Source organism: Schistocerca serialis, chromosome 12, assembly GCF_023864345.2.
Source record: "Schistocerca serialis cubense isolate TAMUIC-IGC-003099 chromosome 12, iqSchSeri2.2, whole genome shotgun sequence".
Classification (NCBI taxonomy): Eukaryota; Metazoa; Arthropoda; class Insecta; order Orthoptera; family Acrididae; genus Schistocerca; species Schistocerca serialis.
Genome location: NC_064649.1, coordinates 143,041,832 through 143,069,231, shown reverse-complemented (window position 1 = coordinate 143,069,231; position 27,400 = coordinate 143,041,832). Strand labels below are relative to the sequence as shown.

The window sequence follows — 27,400 nt, the reverse complement described above, 5'->3', positions numbered from 1 at the left end:
TCTTGGTTGAGCTGTTTCTCTTTTAATAATATTCCAAATTGTTTTAATTTTATTATCAGGGTTGCTGATTTCAGACATGATACACATACTCCTGGATTTTTTAATAACTTTTCTTAATATAACACAGTAGTTTTTATAATTTTTGATAGTTTCTGGGTCACTACTCTTTCTTGCTGTCAGATACATTTCCCTTTTCCGGTTACAAGATATTTTTATACCCTTAGTAAGCCATGGTTTGTTACAAGGTTTCTTACGAGTATATTTAACTATTTTCTTGGGGAAGCAGTTTTCGAATGCATTTACAAAAATGTCATGAAATAAATTATATTTTAGATTGGCATCAGGTTCACGGTACGCCTCATCCCAGTCTAACTGCTGTAGGCTTTCCCTGAAATTTGCAATTGTTAAATCGTTGACTGAACGTACTACTTTGGAGGACTGTTTAGTATTGCTGAATGGAGCTATGTCATATATTGTAACTAGCTGTGCACCATGATCAGAAAGACCATTCTCAACAGGCTGAGCATTTATCTGGTTAAACTTATCTTGGTCTATAAAGAAGTTATCTATCAGTGAGCTGCTATCCTTTACCACCCGAGTAGGAAAATCAATAACGGGTGTCAAATTGAAAGAACCGAGTAATACTTCAAGGTCATTTTTCCTATTACCCTCTTTCAGAGAATCTACATTGAAGTCCCCACAAATAATAATTTGCTTCCCCCTGTCTGACAGGGAAGTCCGCTTCTCTAAATAAGTTACGGAAGTGTCATAAAATAAGTTGGTAATTGTCTCGTATGTTGACTGAGTGAAAATATTCCCTTTTACAAGTTAATTAAAATTGAAAAGAAATAACTGAAATTTGAAATTTATTAAATTTCCTGTTACTGAACTTTTTCTTTAAGCAGCTCTAACTTCTCAGCTGATCATGTAGCTGAAGTCATGGTTCTTTCCAACTTTTTGACTGAATCGGAATACATTTTCAGTTGGCCTTGTGTGAAATGAAGCCAAAGAAGTGACTGTGTGATATCAAAAAATTATTTCAGCACTGTAGAACACCTATCCTGAGAGAGAAAATAAAATTACAAAGGTTCATACATATCAATAACTCTTGTAATTCCTGGCAACAATGACAATCATCTGGGTTTAATACTATCTAGAAATTGCTTGTATTCAGTATCAACGAAATCACAGAAGATTTTCAGTTCCTCCATATACACAGTGTAAATGTGAAAATATTGAAAAATGTTATTCACTGTTGTATCTGTGTCAGTGGCAAGAATGTCTGCACTTGTTTGAACTCCATTGTGTACCACATGGGCTGCACAACCAATGCCTTCAATGTTTATCTTGAGAACACTGTTCAGTTTGGAATAAACATTGTTTGTTCCTGCCCTTTTGTACCCATCAAAGTTGGTATTACAGTTATCTGCACAAAATGCGACAATCTTATCAACTATATTTTTCTGTTTTAAAATGCCGGGTGATCAAAAAGTCAGTATAAATTTGAAAACTGAATAAATCACGGAATAATGTAGATAGAGAGGTACAAATTGACACACATGTTAGGAATGACATGGGGTTTTATTAGAACAAAAAAAAAAAAAATAATACAAGAGTTCACAAAATGTCCGACAGATGGTGCTTCATCTGATCAGAATAGCAATAATTAGCATAACAAAGTAAGACAGAGATGATGATCTTTACAGGAAATGCTCAATATGTCCACCATCATTCCTCAACAGTAGATGTAATTGAGGAATAATGTTGTGAACAGCACTGTAAATCATGTCTGGAGATATGGTGAGGCATTGGTGTCGGATGTTGTCTTTCAGCATCCCTAGAGATGTCGGTCGATCACGATACACTTGCGATTTCAGGTAACCCCAAAGCCAATAATCACACGGACTGAGGTCTGGGGGACCTGGGAGACCAAGCATGACGAAAGTGGCGGCTGAGCACACCATCACCACCAAACGACGCGCACAAGAGATCTTTCACGTGTCTAGTAATTTTTTTTTTTTTTTTTTTTTTTTTTTTCTTTTTTTTTTTTTTTTTTTTTGTTCTAATAAAACCCCATGTCATTCCAAGCATGTGTGTCAATTTTTACCTCTCTATCTACATTATTTCATGGTTTATTAAGTTTTCACATTTATATTGACTTTTTGATCACCCAGTATATAGAATATAACTAGCTAATAATTTTGCCATTTCTCCTCCAGTATTCTGAAGACAGATTACTTTGCACTGAACACCTTTGGTGGGAATGGAATACCTAGCTAGAATTGGCACTAGCTTTAAGCTTTTGTGATTTTATGCATCGACCTCTACAGACATATACTTATCATCTTTAAGTTTTGACTGAACTTCATTCATTGCATATGACAATAAAATGTTCACTAAAATTGACTTGCATTTTGTGCTAGGACAAGTGAATTTCTTCTCAAGTGGGCCTCTGATGAGAAGAGGTGTGCAGTCCATTGAACAGAATAAATGAGTGTGTCTTGCGGTAGGGGACACACTTGGCAGTTATTCTACAGTGATACGTCTGTCTTCCTCTGGTTGCAGTTTATTTGTACCTACAAAGAAACTTACGCTGCTAGAAGTTCTCGCAGCAACTGCCAACAGATGCTTCTTTTTCTTTATGTGCTGCATTATATTGGCACGTCCTCCATGTTCGGTGGAAAAAACTAAACTATACAATATATGTTCTACCTCTATACTCATGGTTTCTGTCGAGAAAGGGATCTCTTCTTTCATTGTATTTGAGAAAGAACACTTTTTTCCCCCTGATTAATGGGAACCCAGTGTTGAAACTGCTACCTACTTCTCATTGTTGTCTATAACAATCCAAAGACATCGTGTCGGTTGCATCTCCTGCAAATTAATGTCATCTAACAGTGAACAGTTAATTCGTAACTACAAATAGAGTTGAACATTGATAATCCTACAACATTCTTTAACGAAAACTTGTTATATCCGTCTGTCATTTCTGCAGCATTAAATAATCGATACAAATAGTGAAGCTCATGCATAAGTCACTGGCAGTGAGCACGAGGATGTAAAATCTTCTGTTCGCACCTCTCTTCATCCCGTGACCAAAATAAGCTTCTTTATTCCACTTTTGCATTCAAGACAAAGTAAGACTCACAAAAATATTAAAAAACTATGTCTGTGATACTAAATTGACATAAAAATTGATAAAAACACAAAATGAAGCAAAAAAGATCAGGTTAATGCCGAATATGAAAAAACAGGACATTTGGCATGCTGTTAAATATTTTGTGGGACAACGGAACAGACATTAAGGAATATGTGTACCAAGTTTGGTTGAAATCCATCCAGTGGTTTAGGAGAAGATGTGAGACATGCACACATACATACACTTTCGTTATATGTATGGATATGGGTTAATAATTATAAGAACAACAGAGAGTAATAAAATTCATCTTATTAGTAAAAAAATTACTTTATTTGCTTTTCTATAAATGCTATGGAAAAATATAGAAGATAAAGAGAACGTTATTACAAGTTATATCATAAATTTTATATAATTTCATTTTCAAATTACAATTATCAGAATTATTTAATTCATACCAAATAATTGCAAAACTCACAGTTATATTGTTCAGATTGATGCACACATCAAAAAAAGTTTTGCATCACCTCGGTTCCGAGAGTTCCAGAACCTGTACAGAAAATTGGAATAGGGATCAACATAAACATGATTTCCACTCTTGCCCATGAAAACCACACATTGCATGTTATACCACCATACAGCGAGACCTTCAGACACGGTGGTCCAGATTGCTGTACACACCGATACCTCTTAATACCCAGTAGCATGTCCTCTTGCACTGATGCAAGCCTGTATTCATCATGGCATACTATCCACAAGTTCATCAAGGCACTATTGGTCCAGATTGTCCCACTCCTCAATGGCGATTTGTTATAGAATCCCTCAGAGTGTTTGGTGGGTCACATTGTCCATAAACAGCCCTTTTCAATCTATCCTAGACATGTTCGATAGGGTTCATGTCTGGAGAACATGCTGGCCACTATAGTCAAATGATGTCATTATCTTGAAGGAAGTCATTCACAAGATGTGCACAACGGGGGCGCGAATTGTCATCCACAAAGACGAATGCCTCGCCAAAACTCTGCCATTATCGTTGCATTATCAGTCAGAGGATGGCATTCCCGTACCGTACAGCCATTACGATGCCTTCCGTGACCACCAGCGGCGTACCACGGCCCCACATAATTCCACCCCAAAATAGCAGGGAACCTCTGCCTTGCTGCACTCGCTGAAAAGGGGGTGTAAGGCGTTCAGCGTGACCGGGTTGCCTCCAAACACGTCTCCGACAATTGTCCGGTTGAAGGCATATGCGACATTCATTGGTCAAGAGAGCGTGACGCCGATCCTGAGTGGTCCATTCGGCATGTTGTCGGGCCCATCTGTACTGCACTGCATGGTGTCATGGTTGCAAAGACAGATCTCACCATGAATATCGGGAGTCAAGTTGCACATCGTGCAGCCTATTGCGCAAAGTTTGAGTTGTAACACGACGACCTGTGGCTGCACGAAAAGCATTATTCAACATGGTGGCATTGCCGTCAGGGTTCCTCTGAGCCATAATCTGTAGGTAGCGGTCTTCCACTGCAGTAGTAGTACTTTGGTGACCTGAGCGAGGCATGTCATCGACAGTTCCTGTCTCTCTGTATCTCCTCCATGCCCGAAAAACATCGCTTTGGTTCACTCCGCGATGCCAAGATGCTTCCCTTGTGGAGAGCCCTTCCTGGCACAAAGTAACAATGTGGACACGATCGAACTGCGGTATTGACTGTCTAGGCTCGGTTGAGTTACAGACAAAACGGGCCGTGTATCTCCTTCCTGGTGGAATGACTGGACCTGATCGGCTGTCGGACACCCTCTTTCTAATAGGCGCTGCTCATATATGATCGTTTACATCTTTGGGTGGGTTTAGTGACATTTCTGAACATTCAAAGGGACTGTGTCTGTGATATGATATCCACAGTCAACATCTATCTTCAGGAGTTCTGGGAACAGGGGTGATGCAAAACTTTTTTTGATGTGTGTATATAGAGTTTTTATTTTCTACTGCTGTTTCTGTTACCCACAGTACTCGTAGGTGCAGGTAAGGTGTTGGACTTGATTACATCACAAGTTGACAAATAGCCAGTCATAGGATGAAAAAATTGGAAGCTAGACTTGATTATCAATAAACATAGGCACAGGCATTTGTGGCTGGAGATAAAACACTAGTGGGATTCTCCGACATTGCTTCTTTCTTATGTAAATAATTTTCCACTGAATTCATGGTATTGATGGGACGGGTCGATTCACTTTCACTGAAATTGTAACTTCGAACATTATGTTTTCTAGAGATCTTTAATGCACCCGTGCATTGAAAAAGTGTATTTTAGGAATGGGGAAGTTTGTATATAAATATGAAATACAAACTTCAAAAAGTTGCAATATCATGTACCACTTTTTTGGTTTCCTGGACTGAGCCAATCACAGCACAGAACTTGTATCACACAAATATTTCTAGTGGGGAAACAGAACACTGACAATATTTATTTCAAAATGTAATAACTATTACACTGGTGTGCAAATCTTAAAGGACAAAAGTAACCTTCACGTAATGTTTCACTGACAAATAACATAGCTTGATCAAACTTGAATTGTACATAGAAAGAACCACTACAGTACAATGCAAAAGGTAACTGACAGAAATACACAATGAGACGAACAGATGTTACTTTTTTATTCAAAGACAGTAATTACACTGAAGTCACTGATTTATGACGGTCTCCTGGACATTACAAAACATAGGACACGATCCTTACTAGGGTGTGTGATCACCACAGATGGCAGTGCACGGTCTGCAACGGGCTCGCCTGCTGGCCAGAAGGTTGGTAAGGAGTTGGTGTGGTGGGGCGTTCTGTTCCTCCACAGTGCAGTTGACAAGTGCTGGACTGTTGTTGCTGAATGTGGATATGCTGCAACACGTCTCGCCAATGTATCTCATTGGGGCAACGGGCAGGCCAGTCCTTTGCCGAATATCCTCTCGTTCTGAGAGCTCCTATACCTGCGCCGTTCGATGCGGTTGCATATTATTGTCCATAAAAATAGAGTCGTAGCTGAACGGAACCCCGGAACGAAACACACGGTAAAGGGGGACTGTCACAGTAACGTCGACTGGTGAGTTTACCGTGTTCAGGTATTTGAACGTAATGCGGTATTATGGTTCTCCACACCGTAAGACCTAGACCGTCGAAACAATCCTTTTCAGTAACATTCCTGAGTACATTAAGTGTTGTCAGCTCTTGCCGTATGAGGGATGTCATTTTTACATTACCTGATAGGTGCGATTCATTGTAGACATTTCCAGTCTTCCAGATTGCTGTAGTCATCTTTTGATTTCTCTGTTCATGAGCTCCTTCCCGAGTGCCATTTGCCAGTATATCTTCCCGAGATACAAATTGCATCAGGATCCACTGCAAGTGCTAAGACAGTTAGGCGGGAGATGGGAAAACTTGGATTTCATGGTAGAGTGGCTATTCGTAAGCCACACATCATGCGGGTAAATGCCAAAAATCACCTCACTTTGTGTCAGGAGTGTAAACAGTGGACAACTGAACAGTGGAAAAACATTGTGTGGAGTGACGAATCACAATACACAATGTGGTGATCCATTGGCAGGGTATGGGTATGGCGAATGCCCGGAGAACTTCATCAGCCACTGTGTGTAGTGCCAACAGTAAAATTTGGAGGCGGTGGTGTTATGGTGTGGTCATGTTTTTCATGGAGGGGCCTTGCACCCCTTGTTATTTTGCATGGGACTACCACACCACAGGCCTACACTGATGTTTTAAGCACTTTCTTGCTTCCCACTGTGGAATGGTGACTGCATCTTTCAACACGATTGAGCACCTGTTCATAATGCACAGCCGGTAGGGGAATGGTTGCACAACAGTAACATCCCTGTAATGGACTGGTCTATACAGAGTCCTGACCTGAATCTGTAGAACACGTTTGGGATGTTTTGGAATGCCGACTTTGAGCCAGGCCTGGGATGCTTTGGAGTGCCAACTTTGAGCCAGGCCGCATCGACTGACGTCGATACCTCTCCTCAGTGGAGCACTCCATGAAGAATGGGCTGCCATTCCCCAAGAAACCTTCCAGCACCTGACGGAACGTATGCCTGCAAGAGCGGAAGCTGTCATCAAGGCTAAGGGTGAACCAACACCATATTGAATTCCAGCATTACCAATGGAAGGCGCCACGAACTTGTCATTTTCAGCCAGGTGTCCGGATACTTTTGATCACAGTTTACGTCTGGCAGAACAGTGATGGTATGGCATACTACGAATTGCTTCCTTGAGGTGTAACCACTACTGCTGATGTTTACTGTTAACAAATGAGACACCTTTTAGATGCAATGCACAGGGTGTATACGACCCGGGACAACTGGGAGATCCGGGAAAAACCCGGGAATTTTTTTTAGAATTCCGAGAATTTTTTGTTGTTTTAGTTTTCAGTTAAATTTTTGTCATTTTGACCGGTAATAATCGATACTCTAACAAAGGATATTACTGTATACAGCTACTGCAGAATAATAGTGCAACAATAAAACGTGAACGAGAAAAAAAGGAAAATAAAACATAAATTGCAAAGGAATTGTGCCATATACAACAACAAAACACAGTGCTCATACAAGCGTTGTATTAACAGCTTACGCAGTATTAGACAATGATATTTTGAGTTTTCATGTAGCAAAACGTTCGACGAACTTTGATGAGGAAATTGTTTCTTTCGCAGAAAGGAAAGCACACCACGTAAAGCTGTAGCAGGATTAGAGAGAAAACAATTCTAGGAGCTAAGGATTGAAGAAATGTGTACTGTATTGCTTGTCTCTTATCTTTACTGGTTTTATGTATCCTATATTTAATTTTATTTCATCCAAAACAAAAAGTTGTTAGCTAACAGGCAATAAAGAGTGCAAATTTCCTGAAGAGTTCTTGTTCTCCCAATTACAAATAATCCCATCCAGTATTAATTGCGAGATTTTTTTAAAAGAAGGGGCAGGATGTCAAACCTGGTGACTGGGAGCAGGAGATTTTAATTTCCGCTGTCCTGAGTATAGTTTGATGGCATCCAATACAAAATATACTCGTTTCAATTCCACGGAACAAAATATAGTGACGTGCGGTAGAAGAAAGCTATGTGAAGAGGGTCGGCACTGCACTTTGGCACACTTTTAAGACCAAATAACATGTCTTACGTTTCCTCAAACATGTATGTTTTATGTATCAGACTCTTCAGAAAGCTGTGCACTACAAAATGAACAGATTTTTGAAAATTCGATTTTTTATATTTTTGACGTATCTCAAATGCCCAAGGGAGGGGGCTGGGCGGGGCGGCACCACTATCTTAGTATTGCCCCGGTTCGGAGATGTAGATCCAAGGTTGATGCGCAGAGCAGTCTGAGTTATAGTGGAGAAGTGTGTAGTCTCCACGTAACCCGTTTTTACATTTAGTGATTTTTCTGTTTCCTCTTCATTTATTCCTCTCATGTCAAATGAAAACAAAATGGATTTCTGTGGCCGGGAGCTATCAAGTGAATTAAAATACACTAACATAATTACAGAAGGCTGTTGTTGTTGTTGTGGTCTTCAGTCCTGAGACTGGTTTGATGCAGCTCTCCATGCTACTCTATCTTGTGCAAGCTTTTTCATCTCCCAGTACCTACTGCAACCTACATCCTTCTGAATCTGCTTAGTGTATTCATCTCTTGGTCTCCCTCTACGATTTTTACCCTCCACGCTGCCCTCCAATACTAAATTGGTGATCCCTTGATGCCTCAGAACATGTCCTACCAACCGATCCCTTCTTCTAGTCAAGTTGTGCCACAAACTTCTCTTCTCCCCAATCCTATTCAATACTTCCTCATTAGTTATGTGATCTACCCATCTAATCTTCAGCATTCTTCTGTAGCACCACATTTCGAAAGCTTCTATTCTCTTCTTGTCCAAACTATTTATTGTCCATGTTTCACTTCCATACATGGCTACACTCCATACGAATACTTTCAGAAATGACTTCCTGACACTTAAATCTATACTCGATGTTAACAAATTTCTCTTCTTCAGAAACGCTTTCCTTGCCATTGCCAGCCTACATTTTATATCCTCTCTACTTCGACCATCATCAGTTATTTTGCTCCCCAAATAGCAAAACTCCTTTACTACTTTAAGTGCCTCATTTCCTAATCTAATTCCCTCAGCATCACCCGACTTAATTAGACTACATTCCATTATCCTTGTTTTGCTTTTGTTGATGTTCATCTTATATCCTCCTTTCAAGACACTGTCCATTCCATTCAACTGCTCTTCCAAGTCCTTTGCTGTCTCTGACAGAATTACAATGTCATCGGCGAACCTCAAAGTTTTTATTTCTTCTCCATGGATTTTAATACCTAATCCGAATTTTTGTTTCGTTTCCTTTACTGCTTGCTCAATATACAGATTGAACAACATCGGGGAGAGGCTACAACCCTGTCTTACTCCCTTCCCAACCACTGCTTCCCTTTCATGTCCCTCGACTCTTATAACTGCCATCTGGTTTCTGTACAAATTGTAAATAGCCTTTCGCTCCCTGTATTTTACCCCTGCCACCTTTAGAATTTGAAAGAGAGTATTCCAGTCAATACAGAAGGCTAATATACGTATACATAAGGCTAATATACGTTATTAGCTTCAGATTTTATTTCCACTTTTTTGACAGCCGTGCATTAATCGCCTTGTAGAACAGTGAAGGTATTTTTGTTGGTTTGCTAAAGAAATTTGGTTCTTATCAATCTTTTACACTGAGGCAGTCAGTGTGTTTGAAACAAAGTGTTTAGTTCCACACTATGGGCTAATTTCAACTGCTCGCTGAATTTCAAGTGCACCTTTTCATCTTGTAGCTCGTTTTCATCTTCTAGCACGTATGCCATAAGAAAGAATCAAAAATGAGTTAATACAGCACTGGTACTCCAAGAAGATTTACATCCCAAAACCCACACCGAAAAGCTTAATATCAGGTCGAGACCTACTTCATTGGGAATCTGGACATATGAATGTGCTCTTAAGCATGCACTTTAAATGTACCATTTTAGTATGGTTCACGAAATTCCGATGCTCTTGGAGTATCCTCTGATGTCTTTTTGTCTTTTATGACATAATATAAGATCTTTTAATGTTTTACATGTACGAACACACTGGCTTCCTGTGTCATAGCAGCTGTCAAAGCTTGGTGGCACCTGTTATCTGGCGCTCGCTGACAACTACTAAAACGAAGTTATTTCTAACAGGTCACAGGAAAATATTGCGAATGGTGGTTTGAAAAGCGTTGCTTTCAAAGTAAATTTCCTTTTACGCAAATTGAACTGTGCGAGAATGTACGATGAATTTCGTAAATCACAGAACGTTTGATGGCGAGCCATTTAGAAGTATTTCAAGCCCAGAAGATCAGACATTCATGTCGTTATTATGAGCAAACTGATGTAGTGCTACGGGAAGCTCTCTCTTCTCTGCGGTAGCTAATTTATTTGTGGAAAATTTTGTGGACAATTCACTGGACTCCGTTAAAAATTTTACTGGCACATTTATGTGATATATCCTAAAGTGCAACATGCGCAAAAAATATCAACATTATATGTGAAAGCTTAGCTTCTCTTGCTGCTTATTAACCTTAGAGACCAATGTTATATGTGAAAGCTTTTATTTTCTTGTAGCAACATTAACTTTTCCCATTTGTTTATCCGCGGTACTTAACAGTGATGACTACATCGTGTGCCCTTGGTTATCGGCTGGCGGGAGCACGTGACATGAGCTATGACTGACTTACAAAAACATGTCGCAATCTCTATTACAGTTGTTCGGAAAGTAACATGCGGTGTTTGGTGGAATTTGAATTTATACTTTCGTAATGTGAAAATATGCAGCGCACATGTTGCTGTACATCAAACATCTTTCCAAAAGGAGTTTTCTTCCCTAACTTCCATTTTATAAAGTGCCCGTGTATAAAAACATAACCATTCAAATGATTGAAGTTTTATAGGCCCGAGGGAAAATATACTGTCACTTAATAACACAGAAAAAGTATGTTTTCATCCGGGAGGAAGTGTATTTTTAACCGGGAAATCCGGGAATTTTTTTCCTTGTCCGCGTATACACCCTGAATGCAGGAACAACAACCAGGAATACTGCATGAATTGATGCTACTCCATGATATGCTACACGCGTTGTGCTAGACTGACAGAAAACATAATACAGAAGTTGGAATGGGATGTCATTGTACATTCACAGTATTCACCTATCTTACACCCTCAGATTTTTACCTTTTGCACGCCCTACCAAACAACCTTCAAGGAACTTTCTTTCCAGCTGAAAATATGCTCCAAGCATGGCTCAACGAGTTGTTTTCCTCAAAACCACGTGATTTCTACAGTCACTGAATTGAAAAGTTATCCCAGCATTAGCAGACTGTTGTAAATAGTAAAGGAGAATATTTTATTGATGAGTAAAGTCTCTGTTATGTGTATCCGTTGTGTTAATTAAACTTAAGGAAAAATGCTTTGAACTCGTGCACAGTCCTAATATTCTTTTTTACTTTCTATGCTTGATTTAATTACTTCCTTTATTGCTTTTTAATTTGTCATCACCAACCACCACCCCACCCTTCCCTTCTCATCCCTTTAGCTTCTTACCATCTACTTCCCGTCCAAGTTCTCAATTACACTACTCGTTTCATTTCTCTTGCTCCTAATAATGCATTGTTTCACATTTTTATTACAGACTCAGAATATCCTACTGTGACTGTCTTCGTGGAGATGCAATTCGCCACATATCTGTGTTGCCAGCATTGCGAACATTGGAATTCACAGCAATAAAATTTCAGAAACTAGAGCCAGGTGTAGAATGCTTCCTCGATATGTCCGGACTTTACCGCCTTCACCTTGCAGACAGCGTATGTTGGTCTATACCATTTGGCAAATTTCCCGGACGACTCGTTAATCTAAGGTAATTTTAAAATTGCAATCTCTCTCTCTCTCTCTCTCTCTCTCTCTCTCTCTCTCTCTCTCTCTCTCTCTCCCTCCCATATCTGAAGTCAGTCCTTAACTACAAGTGTTTTCAATCAGTCTTTAACCGCAAGGCGCCACGTATACTGTTTGTATATGGATACGTGTATGTCGTTATTGTCATCTCTTCTTTCCTCGTCGATATCAGAGCATGAGAAATGTTTATGTTAGTGTTTACATATTTGTTGTCGACAACACACAACCACACGGCCACGGTATCACCTGATTCCGGAATAGCTAGCTTAATATAGTATAAAGATAGTGGGTTTCGATGCAGCTTTATTAAGTGTGATATTATTCTTCACTTAACCTTTGGGACTTTAAGAACCAGCTACTCTTAATCAGGCCCAAAACTCGACTTGTAACAAGAGCACCACAATAAAAGGATGACAGCCAAAACCAGTTGCAGGATAAAATTTTTTATTAAAATTCTTGACCAAGGTTTCGGTACATATAAATATACCTTCATCAGAAGTAAAACTTCCTGAACAGAGAGACACATTCATTAGAAAAGCCATATCAACGAAAGTGAGAAACAGAAGCTTAAGTAACGGTGAAATTACAAAAGTAATACAGGCACAAAATCTTTAGCACTTACTAAAATTACATCATGCAATGGAGAATAATAAAACAATTATGCCGAAGGCGTCGTCAATAATTAAGACATCATCTCCATTTGTACAACATGTGTAATGGGCACAGGGTCAAAGCGAACAGTTTAACACCATTACTTTGCCTATGAACTATTGAGACACGAGTGTGAAAGCACTAGGGCAGATGGTTTCGCCGAGAGAGGGCACTTGCATGTGCCAGACTCGCGCATATTAAAATCCATGAATACATACATAAGTGCATCAAAAATTATTAAAGGTTGTGTTAATTCAAACTCTGTCTTAATAAATAAAATGTATCAGGCCAATTAAAGACATTTATGTAAAATAGAAATATAGAACCAATTTACCTGTGTCCTAGTGTCAGACGGATAAAGCTTGCGCTTGGAACATCTAACGAGAGAGGGCACTAGAGTAATGCGCGAGACTCTCGCGTAACATGAAGAATTTTAACAGTTGCTGCTGCAGCCATGTTTAAAATCTTGTAACAAGAACACTTACGACCAGTCTGCCACAATATTAATAATATGTAAGGCTCTACACCACTATATGAAAATATCACTGTTAATGAAATAACAAAATATACAAATAAACTACTTTATATTTTTCCTTTTATTTAATCAAATGCTTTCAAAAGTTTATTTCTCACCCACAAATCATCCACAGCTCGATGTAGAGTGTAAACGTGTGCACGAAAAATAGTACACTGTTTCTGCTGATAACCACGTATGTGCTTTTGGGCTGCTAGGCTATTTCTATCAACAGGATTTATATTGGATTTTGAAATCATCTTTCTATCCAAACTTACATCCTCCACAATGGTTCATCAAATATTCTACCCTTTTGCGATAATTAAGAACTCGCATAAATTGTATTTTCGCGAGTTTAAAAGCAAACCATCGGCGGCACGAAAGCAGTCTTGATACCGTGACACACTTGCGACGCTTACCAGCCTGTCACAAAAGTGACCTGCGTACATCTACAACCAATTTCAAGGTCATAATTCACCTTACATGACTGTGTGCAATTGAACTTCGTCCACTCAATTATCTCTGGAATCTCGTAATCACTGATCCCAACACTGACTGTCCATAAATGCACAATTAACACTCCCTTCTTTTTTTTAAAGAGTAAACGAATAACATCACATCATCTACACAGTTATTAAAACATTATTCCAAATGATCTCAAACATTTATCGTCATTATATTTTAAAGATAATCAGAAAAAAATATTATTTATTATCAAAAGGTAACACATAACAGATCGCAAATAGTGCATAACTAAATGACAGCTTTGCATAGCATTGGGACTTAATCACGCAAAACTATATAAAGAAATCCCTCAAATCTCAATTTCTCCATACCAACTGACAGGTACAAATAAGATATTCAAGACCTCATAGATCAACCCCATACTGTAATGTTATAATGTGCTTCTTACACGCCATAAAGCCTTTGATCCTGTGAACTATGACATTTTACTTGCCAAACTTAGCAGCCTAAATTTCTTACCAAGTACAATGCAGTGCAATGGTTTTGCTCATACCGGACATCATGCCAGCAATGTGTCATGCACAGCACCATAAAGTCACATTGGAGGCACATAGTTTCAGGTATCCCCCAGCTTTTGGTATTAGGTCCTATACTCTTTTCACTGTACATAAATGATGTATTTGTCCTGCAAATACCTCTGATGGCTTCCAGTTGTCTCTAGGTGCAAAACTGATAAACCTGAAGACAGCAGCTGAGAATCTCAATACTGACCTGTGTGCAGTATCAAAATGGGCACAGGGCATAAGGTTAAAGCTCAAACCATCCAAAACCCAAGTGGTACCGGTTGGTCATTCTGGTCTTATAAACCTGACTTGGTAGAAGAGGGTCATTTTAATACGATTGAAGCTTCAGTTTCACATTTCATATTCCCTACCATCTTTAGTCCTAAGGGCCTTATTACACTAGGCCGCTACGCAATGTAGTCAGCTGTACAACCAGTGATGCTACTGTTATTATACTAGGCCACTGGTGGCGCAAAAATCTCTTGCTGTTCAGGCTACTTTAGTAATCAGTTCCAGCCAGTTGAGCAGTCTGTTTTCCTTGCACTGCTTTTTTACTTCATTATGTCTAATGAAATGCGGTGTGCCACTGTGCAAAAATGTGAAAGTGTACACATGACAAAAGGCGAAAACGTGAAGGTGGAAGGAGCACTGAAAGAGTGCCGGAAGTTATTGGACACAAAACTGAATACCAAAGATTTCATTTGTGCCATTGAACAACAACCCACAATTTGGGACACAAGTTCTGAAGTTGACAGTAATAAGCGATTAAAACTAAATTCTTGGAATGAAGTTATTTGTACATTCCTACTGGGTTTTGAGCAGTGGTCCTTGGCTGAGAGGAATAACCTCAGTAAGAATTTAAATGTTTTATTTATTCTTAAGTCCTTGCAAGTATAAGGTAATAATTATGAATACAGATAAAAGGGAATACTTGTACTTCTACCTCTTTAAATCATAATCTTAATTCTTCTACCTTACGCTTAGGAGGACGTCCTTCGTTTTTTATCAGTAGTAATAGAGGAAAAAATTCAAAATTTTATGAATATTTGAAATAGCAGCAGCTTATTTATTTTTTGCTAAAATGCACATGGATGTTGTGAAACAAAATTAAAACACCAAGCTGACTATACTCACTAAACTATATTTATGATAAATAGTAGGTACACGTTCTTGCTTCAACAGTCATTCTATTGACTTCATTTATTTAGAGCCTCTCGATTTGCCAAAGGACAGCTCCTGCTTCGCTGATAAAATAATCACAAAACTTGTTTATGAACTGTGTTGTTTTTTTGTTGGTGGTTGATGGTTTTCACTCCATTCATATAAATCTTCAACTGACAAGGTATCCTCAGTTTTGAAACTATCACATTCTCTGACAAAGTTACGCAAAACACAGTAGCCTCATATTATGGATTCTCACAAAGAAAGGTTAACATTTAATGGTTGATGGAAATTCTCCATTTCTTGGCCAAGATACCAAATGTGCACTCTATATTCATTCGTGCTCTACTGAGATGGTAGTTGTGTACATGTTTTTTTTATGGTCAAACATTGACGTGCATAAGGTCTAAGTAGTTCAGTAATCAAACCAAGACCTTCTGCTCCAACAGACACAAAGGGCATAGGCTCATTGAAACCCTGGAAAGAAGAATATTTAAGGAGCCCTCACCAATATTTTTCTTAAAAACACTATCCGTAAAACTGTAGAATCAGCAGTCCTATCATATGCACCCTCATCAACAAAAATGAATTTGTAGTTGGCACCATGCATAGCTAGTAGCAAGATTGAGAAAAAATTTTGTAATTATAATACAATGGACCGCTTCCAGTTGGCTCAATCACTCATATATGTTTTTGGCTCCAATGCAGTGTGGAAAGTTGGTATTTTTGTAAAAAGCAGAGGTGTGGTGAGGTCTGGAAAGTATTCTCGTCTAACGTTTTACCAGATGGCATATTGATATTGTAGGTTAGCTTATTTTGTACTGGTAATGAAGATCTTGCATTGAAGTTCCCTTTGGCAAATACGTGAAAGAAAATTTAAAAAGCAGTTGACTCAGTTTAACAGTTTAACATACCTAATATATCAATGTAATGTACAGTAGTTTTACTATACAGGGTCATAAAAATGCCTATTCTCCCCCCCCCCCTCCCCCCCCCAAACCTCTCTCTCTCTCTCTCTCTCTCTCTCTCTCTCTCTCTCTCTCTCCCCCTCCCCCCTCCCCCCTCCCCCCTCCTCCCCCCTCCCTCCCTCTCTCTCTCTCTCTCTCTCTCTCTCTCTCTCTCTCTCTCTCTCTCTCTCTCTCTCTCCCCCCCCCCCTCCCATCCACTCACAACATGAGAGAACTTCTTTGGGTAAAGGGTGTCAAAAGTACTTCAGCTGCAACCAGGAGAAAACAGTTCACTTATTTTGAACAACTACATGTTCCAGAAAATGCAGTGAAAAAAATCTACTACAAATGTGGACGAAGAAGACATGACATCATAATGAAGAAGAAAATAAAACTTATGTTTTGCTTGGTAATGGACCTACATCTAGGATCTCTCAGAAATCTGAAAAAAGAACGAGCAATGACTATGAGCCCATGAAAGTTCTGAAGAGAAAGATTGCATCGGAAGAGAAATCTCACACTTTCTCCTCTCTATGATAACTGAGGTTCACAAAGTTCCTGCTGAAAACAAAACTGTGAGCATATGTGATTTCTCTCATTGCTGCTGGCCAGAAACATGTGGAGCGAGGATGACAGCAAGTGACTTATAGTGGATCCTTTCGTCTTTCGCTATCAACGTCAGTGTTAGAGTATCCTCAACAAACACAGCATGTACAAATACAGCACATGCATCAATGGCTGATGGGACAACATCCTACACAATAGCAAACAATGTTTCAGCTAGGAATGGTGGATCAGCAACCACAAATTCAATTTTTCCAGATTGTTTCAACAACACCCAAACATAAATGTGCACTTACAATCTCTTCCATGTGCAGGTACTTCTGTCGCATCAAATGAAGCTTCTGATAGATGAGTGAACCTTTGATGTTCGGTATGTAGTGCATATATACAAATATCCAACATATACAATATACAAAACGTTAGTAAATAAATGTTCTTATTAATGTTCTTTTTGAAAATAAATGTCCGTGTTAATGTTTACTTTCAGTAATACCTCAAATCAGTTTCCTTTCGACATAATAGCATAAAAATATGAAACTAAACTAATTAATTTTTTTAAAATTTTAAATGTTTTCACGGCTGGCCCGGCGGAGGTTCGAGTCCTCCCTCGGGCATGTGTGTGTGTTTGTCCTTAGGATAATTTAGGTTAAGTAGTGTGTAAGCTTAGGAACTGATGACCTTAGCAGTTAAGTCCCATAAGATTTCACACGCATTTTTTAAAATGTTTTCAAAAGTAATTATTGTTTCCTAAAGCAAAAAATTTAATAATTTATAGTTGTTGAATTTATTGGTTTAGTTATGTTGAAGTGATTGAGAGTTTTCCTTCTAGTGAGGTACCCTTTTTCATTTTCGAATCTTTCCGGGTAATATCAACCTTTCTTAATAACAAATCTTCAAAGAAAGGCAGTTTGGACATACATAAGTAATTAAAAATTGGTGGTCATCCAAACACAGTTCATTAAGAAGAGTATAATACAACCCTTTAGATTCCCTTAGTGGTAGCATAGGGCATACATGTATCTTCCTCTTCTTTTAATGGAAAGCACAAGCATGAGCATGTACATATACTTGCTGTCCGACATGTTCCCTCATCACTAGTGCACGGCAGACTGACCACATGGTGGCCAAACCGAGTTGTGGTGGCAGGACTGCCTGCACCGCCTGGTGACCCAGTGTAATGGGCTCCATATGACCATTGGCTGGTTTGATTCGTTGATTGATTGATTGATCCATTTCACCTACAGCTGCACAATGTGCAAGAGATGTTTGGATTTTTTTGTTAATATTAACAGTTTTACATATAATATACCTTTGTACATAATAACACACATTATTACATAAATTAATGATGAATGCTTAAATAAATGTTGTTACGCTATATACAGAGAGATAAAATACAAATGTTCTTCTGAATGAGACTACATTGGGTAAACACACAAAAATTTAGTTTTGTAGGTATTCATTTACTGTGTAAAAGTAGTGATCAACCAAGTACGACTTCAGCTTATATTTGAAGTGACCAATGTTTTGTATGTGTTTATGGTATCTGGTAAGGCATTGTATAGTTTGATACTAGGATGGATAAGGCTGTTTTGAAATAACTTTTTGTTGGCACTTTGAACATGTACATCCAATTTTTGTCTCGTATCATAGCTGTGTATTGTGTGATTTTGAGTGATGAGTGGTCTTTTTGTATGCAAGTTTTGCTTTAAATACATTATATTTTCAAGTATATATATGCAAGGAAGTGACAGGATCATCCTGTTTTGAAACAATTTTCTACATGATTTGCGGTTATCTACCCCTTCCATTATTCTTATAAATTTTTTTTTTTGAATTTTGAATGTTTTGATGGCATCTCCAGAATTTCCCCAGAACATAAACAATTAGAGTCGCATGTAGGACTGGGTGACACTCGTCTCACAACACTTCCTCCAACAATATTATGTAAAGGAAAGTTGCTACTCACCATATAGCGGAGATGCTGAGTCGCAGATAGGCACTACAAAAAGACTGTCACAAATAAAGCTTTCACCCATTAAGGCCTTCATCAACAATAGATAACAACCTCTCTCTCTCTCTCTCTCTCTCTCTCTCTCTCTCTCTCAGGAAGACGTGTGAGATGATTGTTACCTACAAAATACCAGGTGTCACAAAATGGTGTATACACTCTTTGAAACGGAATATCTCTTTAATTAATGTCATACAATGTTTGTGGTGTACCTTAAGGTCTCACTAAAGGTGGTAAATGGTCAAAATGGTCTCCTTCCACTGCAATACACCATTGACAACAACTTGCAATAGAGTGGTACTGCTGTTGTATTGTTCCTAATGGAATAACATCACAAGCTTGCTCAATTTGCTCTTTAAGACCAATAAGTGTTTGTGATCTTGCAGTGTAAAGGGTTTTGTTGAGAGTACCCCACAGATAGAAGTGTAGAGGAGATATATCAGGAGAGTGACCTGGAAACTCCACACTACCTCTTCGTCTGGCAGGGGATGTACGATTGAGAAATGTGCTCACATCAGTGTGAAGGTGAGGGTAACACCAGCTGGTTGAAAGTAATAACTTCCATTTTCAAAACAGTCATTAAGACAAGGAGTTATCATATGCAACATTTCTAAGTAAGAATCACCTGTGACAGTGTTTTCAAAGAAGTATGGCCTGACTAACCCTCCAGAAAACAGACCAAACCAAACATTCTCGTGGTAGAATAATATGCCTTCCCTCAGTTGCATATGGTTTCTCACTGTCCTACTACACGCAATGATGGCAGTTAATTATTCTGTTAAGTTTATAAAGGTCTCTTCATGTGACCAAGAAATTAGATCTTGGGAACATTTCTCTCCTCCACCTCTGTTAGTCATCCACTCATAAAATTCACTTCACCAGTCGGGATCATCCTTGTTAAGAACATGGAAAAGTCTTTGGATGTAAGGTTTAAATTTCTGAGCCTGCAAAATTCTGTGAACACTGCTTTTGCATATCCCAGTCTCACAAGAGTACTGCCTCCAGGTTTCTTCGGGGAATGTATGTACACCTGGATCACTGTGTAGTGTTTCCTTTCCTCGGGGTTCTGCCATGAAAATACAAAATAGAAAATCTGATAGGGGTTTGAATTTTGATGGAATAAGTTACGGATAAGGCGGACTTTGTATTACTGATTGAGATAGTGCTGTAATTTGACAGTGAATGGCAGACCGTGTTGCCAACACTACAAAAAGCGACTGTAAGGAAATAGCACCAGAAATAAGTTTAAATTTACTTTATAATTCTGTCAGAAACATAGTATATATTATAATATAGTCTTCACGGCTGCATCTGGGATACTTCTTGATTTTCTTGTAGGATGTCCTTTTTTTATTGTTCGCTGACCCTCTTGCTCTCCGTCTGATGAAAATTTCTTGAAGTTCTCACTGTCTGGATTAATTTATAAATTTGGCGATAACCATTGCGAATCACTACTGAAATAACTTGAAGACACCGTGTGTTTGTTTCATAATATAGTTTTAATTTCCACTTAAAATAATTCTTTAACATCAGCGCCAAAAAATACACGTCTTAAACGTATGAAGACAAGATAACAAGAGGGTAATGAACTAGTTGTTAAAACAAGCGCACCTACGCAAACGGAAAAAAAAAAGATCAAAATTACTTATGAAAATCAGTCGCTGGCACAGCGCTCTTCTGCATGCGCGATCGTAAATCACAACTTTGCTCTGGCGGAGGCGCGGTAGTCAAAGTACCATTACAATGCCTCCTCTACTGACATGACCCGCAAGCAATGTGGTGTGTGTATATCTCCGGAGTTCGGATAGGTTGGTGTTAGTGGGAAGTATCCAGATAACCAGGACGGTTTAACACTGCGCCAAGATGTGCTGGCCGTGCACTAAGGCATGTTTAGCCACAGGGTGATCCTCATTACCAACAAACACTGTCTGCCTGTGTCCATTCATGCGAATGGACAGTTTGTTGCTGGTCATTCCTACATAGAATGCATCACAGTGTAGGCAGGTCAGTTGGTAGATCACGTGGGTGCTTTCACATGTGGCTCTGCCTTTGATCGTGTACACTTTCCGGGTTACAGGACTGGAGTAGGTGGTGGTGGGAGGGTGCATGGGACAGGTTTTACACCGGGGGCGGTTACAAGGGTAGGAGCCAGAGGGTAGGGAAGGTGGTTTGGGGATTTCATAGGGATGAACTAAGAGGTTACGAAGGTTAGGTGGACGGCGGAAAGACACTCTTGGTGGAGTGGGGAGGATTTCATGAAGGATGGATCTTATTTCAGGGCAGGATTTGAGGAAGTCGTATCCCTGCTGGAGAGCCACATTCAGAATCTGATCCAGTCTCGGAAAGTATCCTGTCACAAGTGGGGCACTTTTGTGGTTCTTCTGTGGGAGGTTCTGGGTATGAGAGGATGAGGAAGTGGCTCTGGTTATTTGCTTCTGTACCAGCTCGGGAGGGTAGTTGCGGGACGCGAAAGCTGTTGTTGGTGTAATGCTTCAGGGATTCCGGACTGGAGCAGATTCGTTTGCCACGAAGACCTAGGCTGTAGGGAAGGGACCGTGTGATGTGGAATGGGTGGCAGCTGTCATAATGGAGGTACTGTTGCTTGTTGGTGGGTTTGATGTGGACGGACGTGTGAAGCTGGCCATTGGACAGATGGAGGTCAACATCAAGGAAAGTGGCATGGGATTTGGAGTAGGACCAGGTGAATCTGATGGAACCAAAGGAGTTGAGGTTGGAGAGGAAATTCTGGAGTTCTTCTTCACTGTGAGTCCAGATCATGGAGATGTCATCAATAAATCTGTACCAAACTTTGGGTTGGCAGGCCTGGGTAACCAAGAAGGCTTCCTCTAAGCGACCCATGAATAGGTTGGCGTACGAAGGGGCCATCCTGGTACCCATGGCTGTTCCCTTTAATTGTTGGTATGTCTGGTCTTCAAAAGTGAACAAGTTGTGGGTCAGGATGAAGGTGGCTCCTACCCTTGTAACTGCCCCCGGTGTAAAACCTGTCCCATGCACCCTCCCACCACCACCTACTCCAGTCCTGTAACCCGGAAGGTGTACACGATCAAAGGCAGAGCCACGTGTGAAAGCACCCACGTGATCTACCAACTGACCTGCCTACACTGTGATGCATTCTATATGGGAATGACCAGCAACAAACTGTCCATTCGCATGAATGGACACAGGCAGACAGTGTTTGTTGGTAATGAGGATCACCCTGTGGCTAAACATGCCTTAGTGCACGGCCAGCACATCTTGGCGCAGTGTTAAACCGTCCTGGTTATCTGGGTACTTCCCACTAACACCAACCTATCCGAACTCCGGAGATGGGAACTTGCTCTTCAATATATCCTCTCTTCCCGTTATCCACCAGGCTAATTTCAAGTTGCCGCCACTCATACCTCACCTGTCATTCAACATCATCTTTGCCTCTGCACTTCCGCCTCGACTGCCATCTCTGCCCAAACTCTTTGTCTTTAAATATGTCTGCTTGTGTCTGTATATGTGTGGATGGATGTGTGTGTGTGTGTGTGTGTGCGCGAGTGTATACCCGTCCATTTTTCCCCGTAAGGTAAGTCTTTCCGCTCCCGGGATTGGAATGACTCCTTACCCTCTCTCTTAAAACCCACATCCTTTCGTCTTTCCCTCTCCTTCCCTCTTTCCTGATGAGGCAACAGTTTGTTGCGAAAGCTTGAATTTTGTGTGTATGTTTGTGTTCGTTTGTGTGTCTGTCGACCTGCCAGCACTTTCATTTGGTAAGTCACATCATCTTTGTTTTTATATATATAAGAAAATAAGAATTTTACATATTACAAAAAATATTCCTGAGCACAATGCTCTTTGCATATCAGTCTTTGTATACAGTCTTTTTGGTGTGTATCTTCTTTATGACAGTCTTTGAATTTTGGTGGCGTCCACCGGGGTATAAATAGTCAATGAGGGCACAGGAAACGCCTCACTGCCTACGACAGGTGATGAGCTTGTCCTTAACACCAACCTTCCACTACACCATACACTTCAAGGCATATTGACACTACGTAAATATTTCTTGACCAGTGTTCCATCACGTTGGTTTCTTCTTTGCATTTTCAGTTCCATTTATATGTATAATGTGCTATATGCACAAGCCCTTTGCAGTTCATTAACATCTCCTTAAAATACATTTCTTGATATAAGTACATGGATATACAAATATTTACAATAAATCATTACATGGGATATTTACATTGTTGTCATGTAGTACATGTACAGAATTAAATGAAAAATATAGTAAATTTTTACGTTACATTCAATATCATTGTGCTGACATGTGAATTAAATTACATTCAGATTGAAATATACATTTTATTTGTTAGTTCATTCTTTTTTCCTTTCTTTCCTTTCTGTGAAGTTTGTGTAGTTCATCTCCTTCCATCCTTAAGTGTCAAGAAATATAAATAAATGTTGTACTTAATAAATAAATCTTCTTAGTTCTTGTCAGATAATTGCTGCTGCGTTCCATGCTGTATATCCATTCTGTACTTACCTTGTGGTACCTGTAAAATTCTATTCATAAATAAATATGAATGTATGTCTCTCCATACTGTCAGATAATTACAAATTATATAATGTCAAATATTTCATCAACATGTATAAATTTTTCTAAGGGAGGGATGAGACTGTGAGCCGCAACGGAGTAGTGAAATTTTGTTTTCTCTTTATTCTCCTTTCTATTTAATGGTGCATTAGTTCAGTACTGTAGATGAGCTTTAAGTATACCATTAGATGACTGCTAAATATGTTCTCTTAAATAATTCTCCCAATGTGAAGTGTCAAGCCTATATAATTCCAAAAATTTCATTACAAGTTCGCATTAGTTTAGCGTTCAAATCTAGTTTCTCTCCTCTCAACATATTCTCAATTACTCATAACATTCTCACCTATTTCTATTATTCATTCTTCACAAAATAACATAAGCTATACTTATTCCTCAGCGTCATATATATTCCTCTTATTCACCATCACTTCCTATTTTACTACAATAATAATAATAATAATAATAATAATAATAATAATATCCTTTTCTCATCTTGTATTCCATTTACCTCTCTCCATATTACTATTTATCCTCTTATTAAACTAAAAATACATTCACTCATCTCAACATTACTATTATCACATGCCTCCTAAAGAAAATAATTCTGTTCAGTTCTCTGCCACCTCTAATGTGTGTATGCCTCAAGAGCAACTCCTCTTTAACCAAATATCTTATTAGCTATTGGATGGTTAACATGTCGAAATATATATATTTATTTCTCTTTGCTTTCTAGATTTACCTGCATTCATTAGATTGTAAATATCTGTATAACTTCAGTGTAGGCTCATCATAACTGTATTATCATATTAATTATCTTCTTCTCATTAGCTAACATTTTACTGCATGTATTTTTTCAAATGTCTGTGTGGATGTAGACCTCTGGGTTTATGTGTTAATGGATATTGTAATGAATAACAGCCAGGTTGTGGAATATTTGCAATTCGGTATGGTCCAGAGTATAAGACCTGCCATTTCCTGTTTAAGTGTTTGTTTTGTGGGTTTAGGATGTGTTCTTAGTAAAACTAACTCATCAACTTGAAATGTCTGTGCTTTCCTGACACCTCTGTCATATTTCTGCTCTTTCCTTAGCTTTGTCACATATGTTGTGTAAGCTTGTCTTACCTTTTCTTCTAAACTAACAGGTATTTTTGTTTATGTAAATTTAGGTAGAGGGTCTGTCCGTTCATTTCTTTCTGTTTTATCCATAATTAATTCTGTTGGTGTGTATCCAGTAGAAATGTGAGTTAAATTGTTCACTATTTGTTCACATGGTGCTAGGTATTCTACCCATTTTGTGTGCCTCTCTGGTGTGTGTGTTCTCATAAACAGTCCAAATTCTCAAAATGTTCTTTCTACTGGGTTTCCTGCTGCGTGAAATCTTGAAATTGAAATATGTTTAACATTCTGTGCTTCAATAAAAGTCTTCCATTTTAAACTGGTGAAATATGCTGCATTATCCGTGATCATAACTTCAGATTTTCCTATTCTTACAAAATAATCTGTTAATAGACGTCTGGTAATAGCAGTGGTAGAAACTGAACGTAAAGCATATAATTTTAAATACTTTGTGAAAACATCTAACACAGCAAGGACGTATTTCATTCCTCCACGTGCTTGTGGATAGGGTCCTGCAATATCTAAAGAAATTAGCTGTAATGGCCTCTTAGGTATGATTGGATGCAATTCATTCATGCTTGTGCAATTAGAATACTTGGCTTTCTGACATATGATACATTTCCTAATATTCCTCAATACTCTTTGCCTTAAATTTGGAAAATAGCAATATTGTGTAATCTTATCTGTACATTTGGCTACACAATAAGAGTCCCCAAGTTCTGTGTGTAAATAAAATAAAATCATCAACATGAGCTTCAGGTAAGCAAACACACCAATGCTGTGATTCAGGGTTTCATTGGTGAAATAGTACTTCTTTGTGTAATGTGTAATATTTTTCAAGATGTGGATCTGTTCCTGCATGTAATTTATTCTTTATCTAGATCCACCTGGGATCATTGTCCTGCAATATGGCAAACTTCCTGCACATGTTTTTGTAGTAAGGTGCAAATGTACCGTCATACATGAGTAAAATTTTGAAATCTGATGTTTGTTCTGTCACATCTGAAAATTCTTGTAGGCCTTGTGGCAAACGAGATAGAGCATCGGCTATAATGTTGGATTCTCCTTTTATGTAGCTATATAATATCGGAATTATACCCTTGTAGTGATGCACACCAGCGTGCAAGAAGTGAATGTAATAACTTGCATGATAGCAGGAAAGAAAGACCTTGATGATCAGTATAAAGCTTAGTATGTTTTCCCCATAGAAAGTACCGAAACTTGCAAAATGCCCATACTATGGCAAGTGTTTCGCACTCGGTCACTGAATACGACTTTTCGCATTCAGTGAGCGTGCGGCTAGAAAAACAGATAGGTTTGATGACTGTTTGTTCATTTTCTACATGAATTTGGAATAAAAATGCTCCGAGCCCATAGGAACTTGCATCTGTTACTAGGCAAAAGTCTGACGTCATGTCAGGATGACATAACAACGGTGCATTTACTAAAGCATTCCTAATAGCTTCAAAATCTGTCTGATAGAACTGTGTCCATTTCCAAATATTATTTCTTTTGAGTAAAGATAGAAGATGTGGACTGTTAAGAAAGTGGTAGGGTACAAATTTCCTGAAGAATGAAGATAGACAAAGAAAAGCTTTGAGTTGTTTACGATACTGTGGGGATGGAAAATTCTTAATTGCATCAATTTTTATTGAGTGTGGATAAATGCCTTCAGTTGATATGATGTGACCAAGGAATTTGATGTTTTTCCTCCCTAATTTCGTTTTTGATAAAGTGATAGTGACACCTGCGTCAGAAAATTTAGGTAGAAGTTGCTTCAAAAGATTAACATGTTCTTACCAATTAGTGCTGACAATGACGATGTCGTCAACATAAACTGTGATTTGCGATAACAATTGTGGTCCAAGAACAGCATGTAAGGCTACAATAAATACTCCAGCATTCACTCGTAGACCAAAGAGTAGAACACAAAATTGATAACTATGTCCCTCACATAGAAATGCAGTGTATTTACGGCTGTTTCTATGTAGGTTCACCTGCCAAAACGATGAGCGGAGGTCAATATTGGTTAAATACTGTACGTTATGAAATTTTAAAAGTTGTTCTTCCAAATTTATAGGTTGTGTGTTGATTGGGATTATGACTTCGTTAATTTCTCTACTAACCTTACACTACCATCCTCTTTATTAACTGCTAGGATCGGACTGCAGTATGGTGAATGTGACCTTTCAATGATACCCCAAGCTTGCATTCTTTCAATCGCTTTCAAAACTGCGTGTTTCTTTGACCAAGGAATATTATAATATGTTCTACAGTATGTTTTGTGTGGTTTAACATCCACCTCAGAAGTATAGCCTCTAACAGTTCCAGATTTCTTCACAAATACCTCAGCAAATTGCTGCAAAACTTCAAGTAATTCAAGTTGTTGTTCCTTCATCAGATATTCAGATTCTGTGCATTTCTCATATAAATCATTAGTTTAAATTCCCTGAGATACAGCTTCATTAAAAGTTAAAACACATATGCTTGTTGCTGGTGGATACACAAAATGTAATTGTTCAAACTTACCTTGTTTACTGTTTAAGTTTTTACCCTGTGTTAACTCTATTGTCAGTTGTTGTTGGTTTATGGTTAAATGACATTTCCCTTTTCCTAAATCTATGATTGGTTGATATTCATTCAAAAAGTCAATTCCTAATATGCAGTGCATAACTAATTTGTCTACTACCAGAAAACTGTAATTGAG

General features: G+C 38.7%; 1 protein-coding gene across 2 annotated transcripts in view; it reads left to right on the top strand.

Moving 5' to 3' along the window:
• Window positions 1–27,400, top strand: part of LOC126427906 (uncharacterized) — a 118,481-nt gene that overhangs the window by 81,544 nt on the left and 9,537 nt on the right. For both annotated transcript variants that reach the window (XM_050089794.1, XM_050089795.1), the window contains one exon: window positions 11,866–12,090. In XM_050089794.1, coding sequence (XP_049945751.1) covers window positions 11,866–12,090 — 225 coding nt within the window. The remainder of the gene's footprint in view (window positions 1–11,865; window positions 12,091–27,400) is intronic.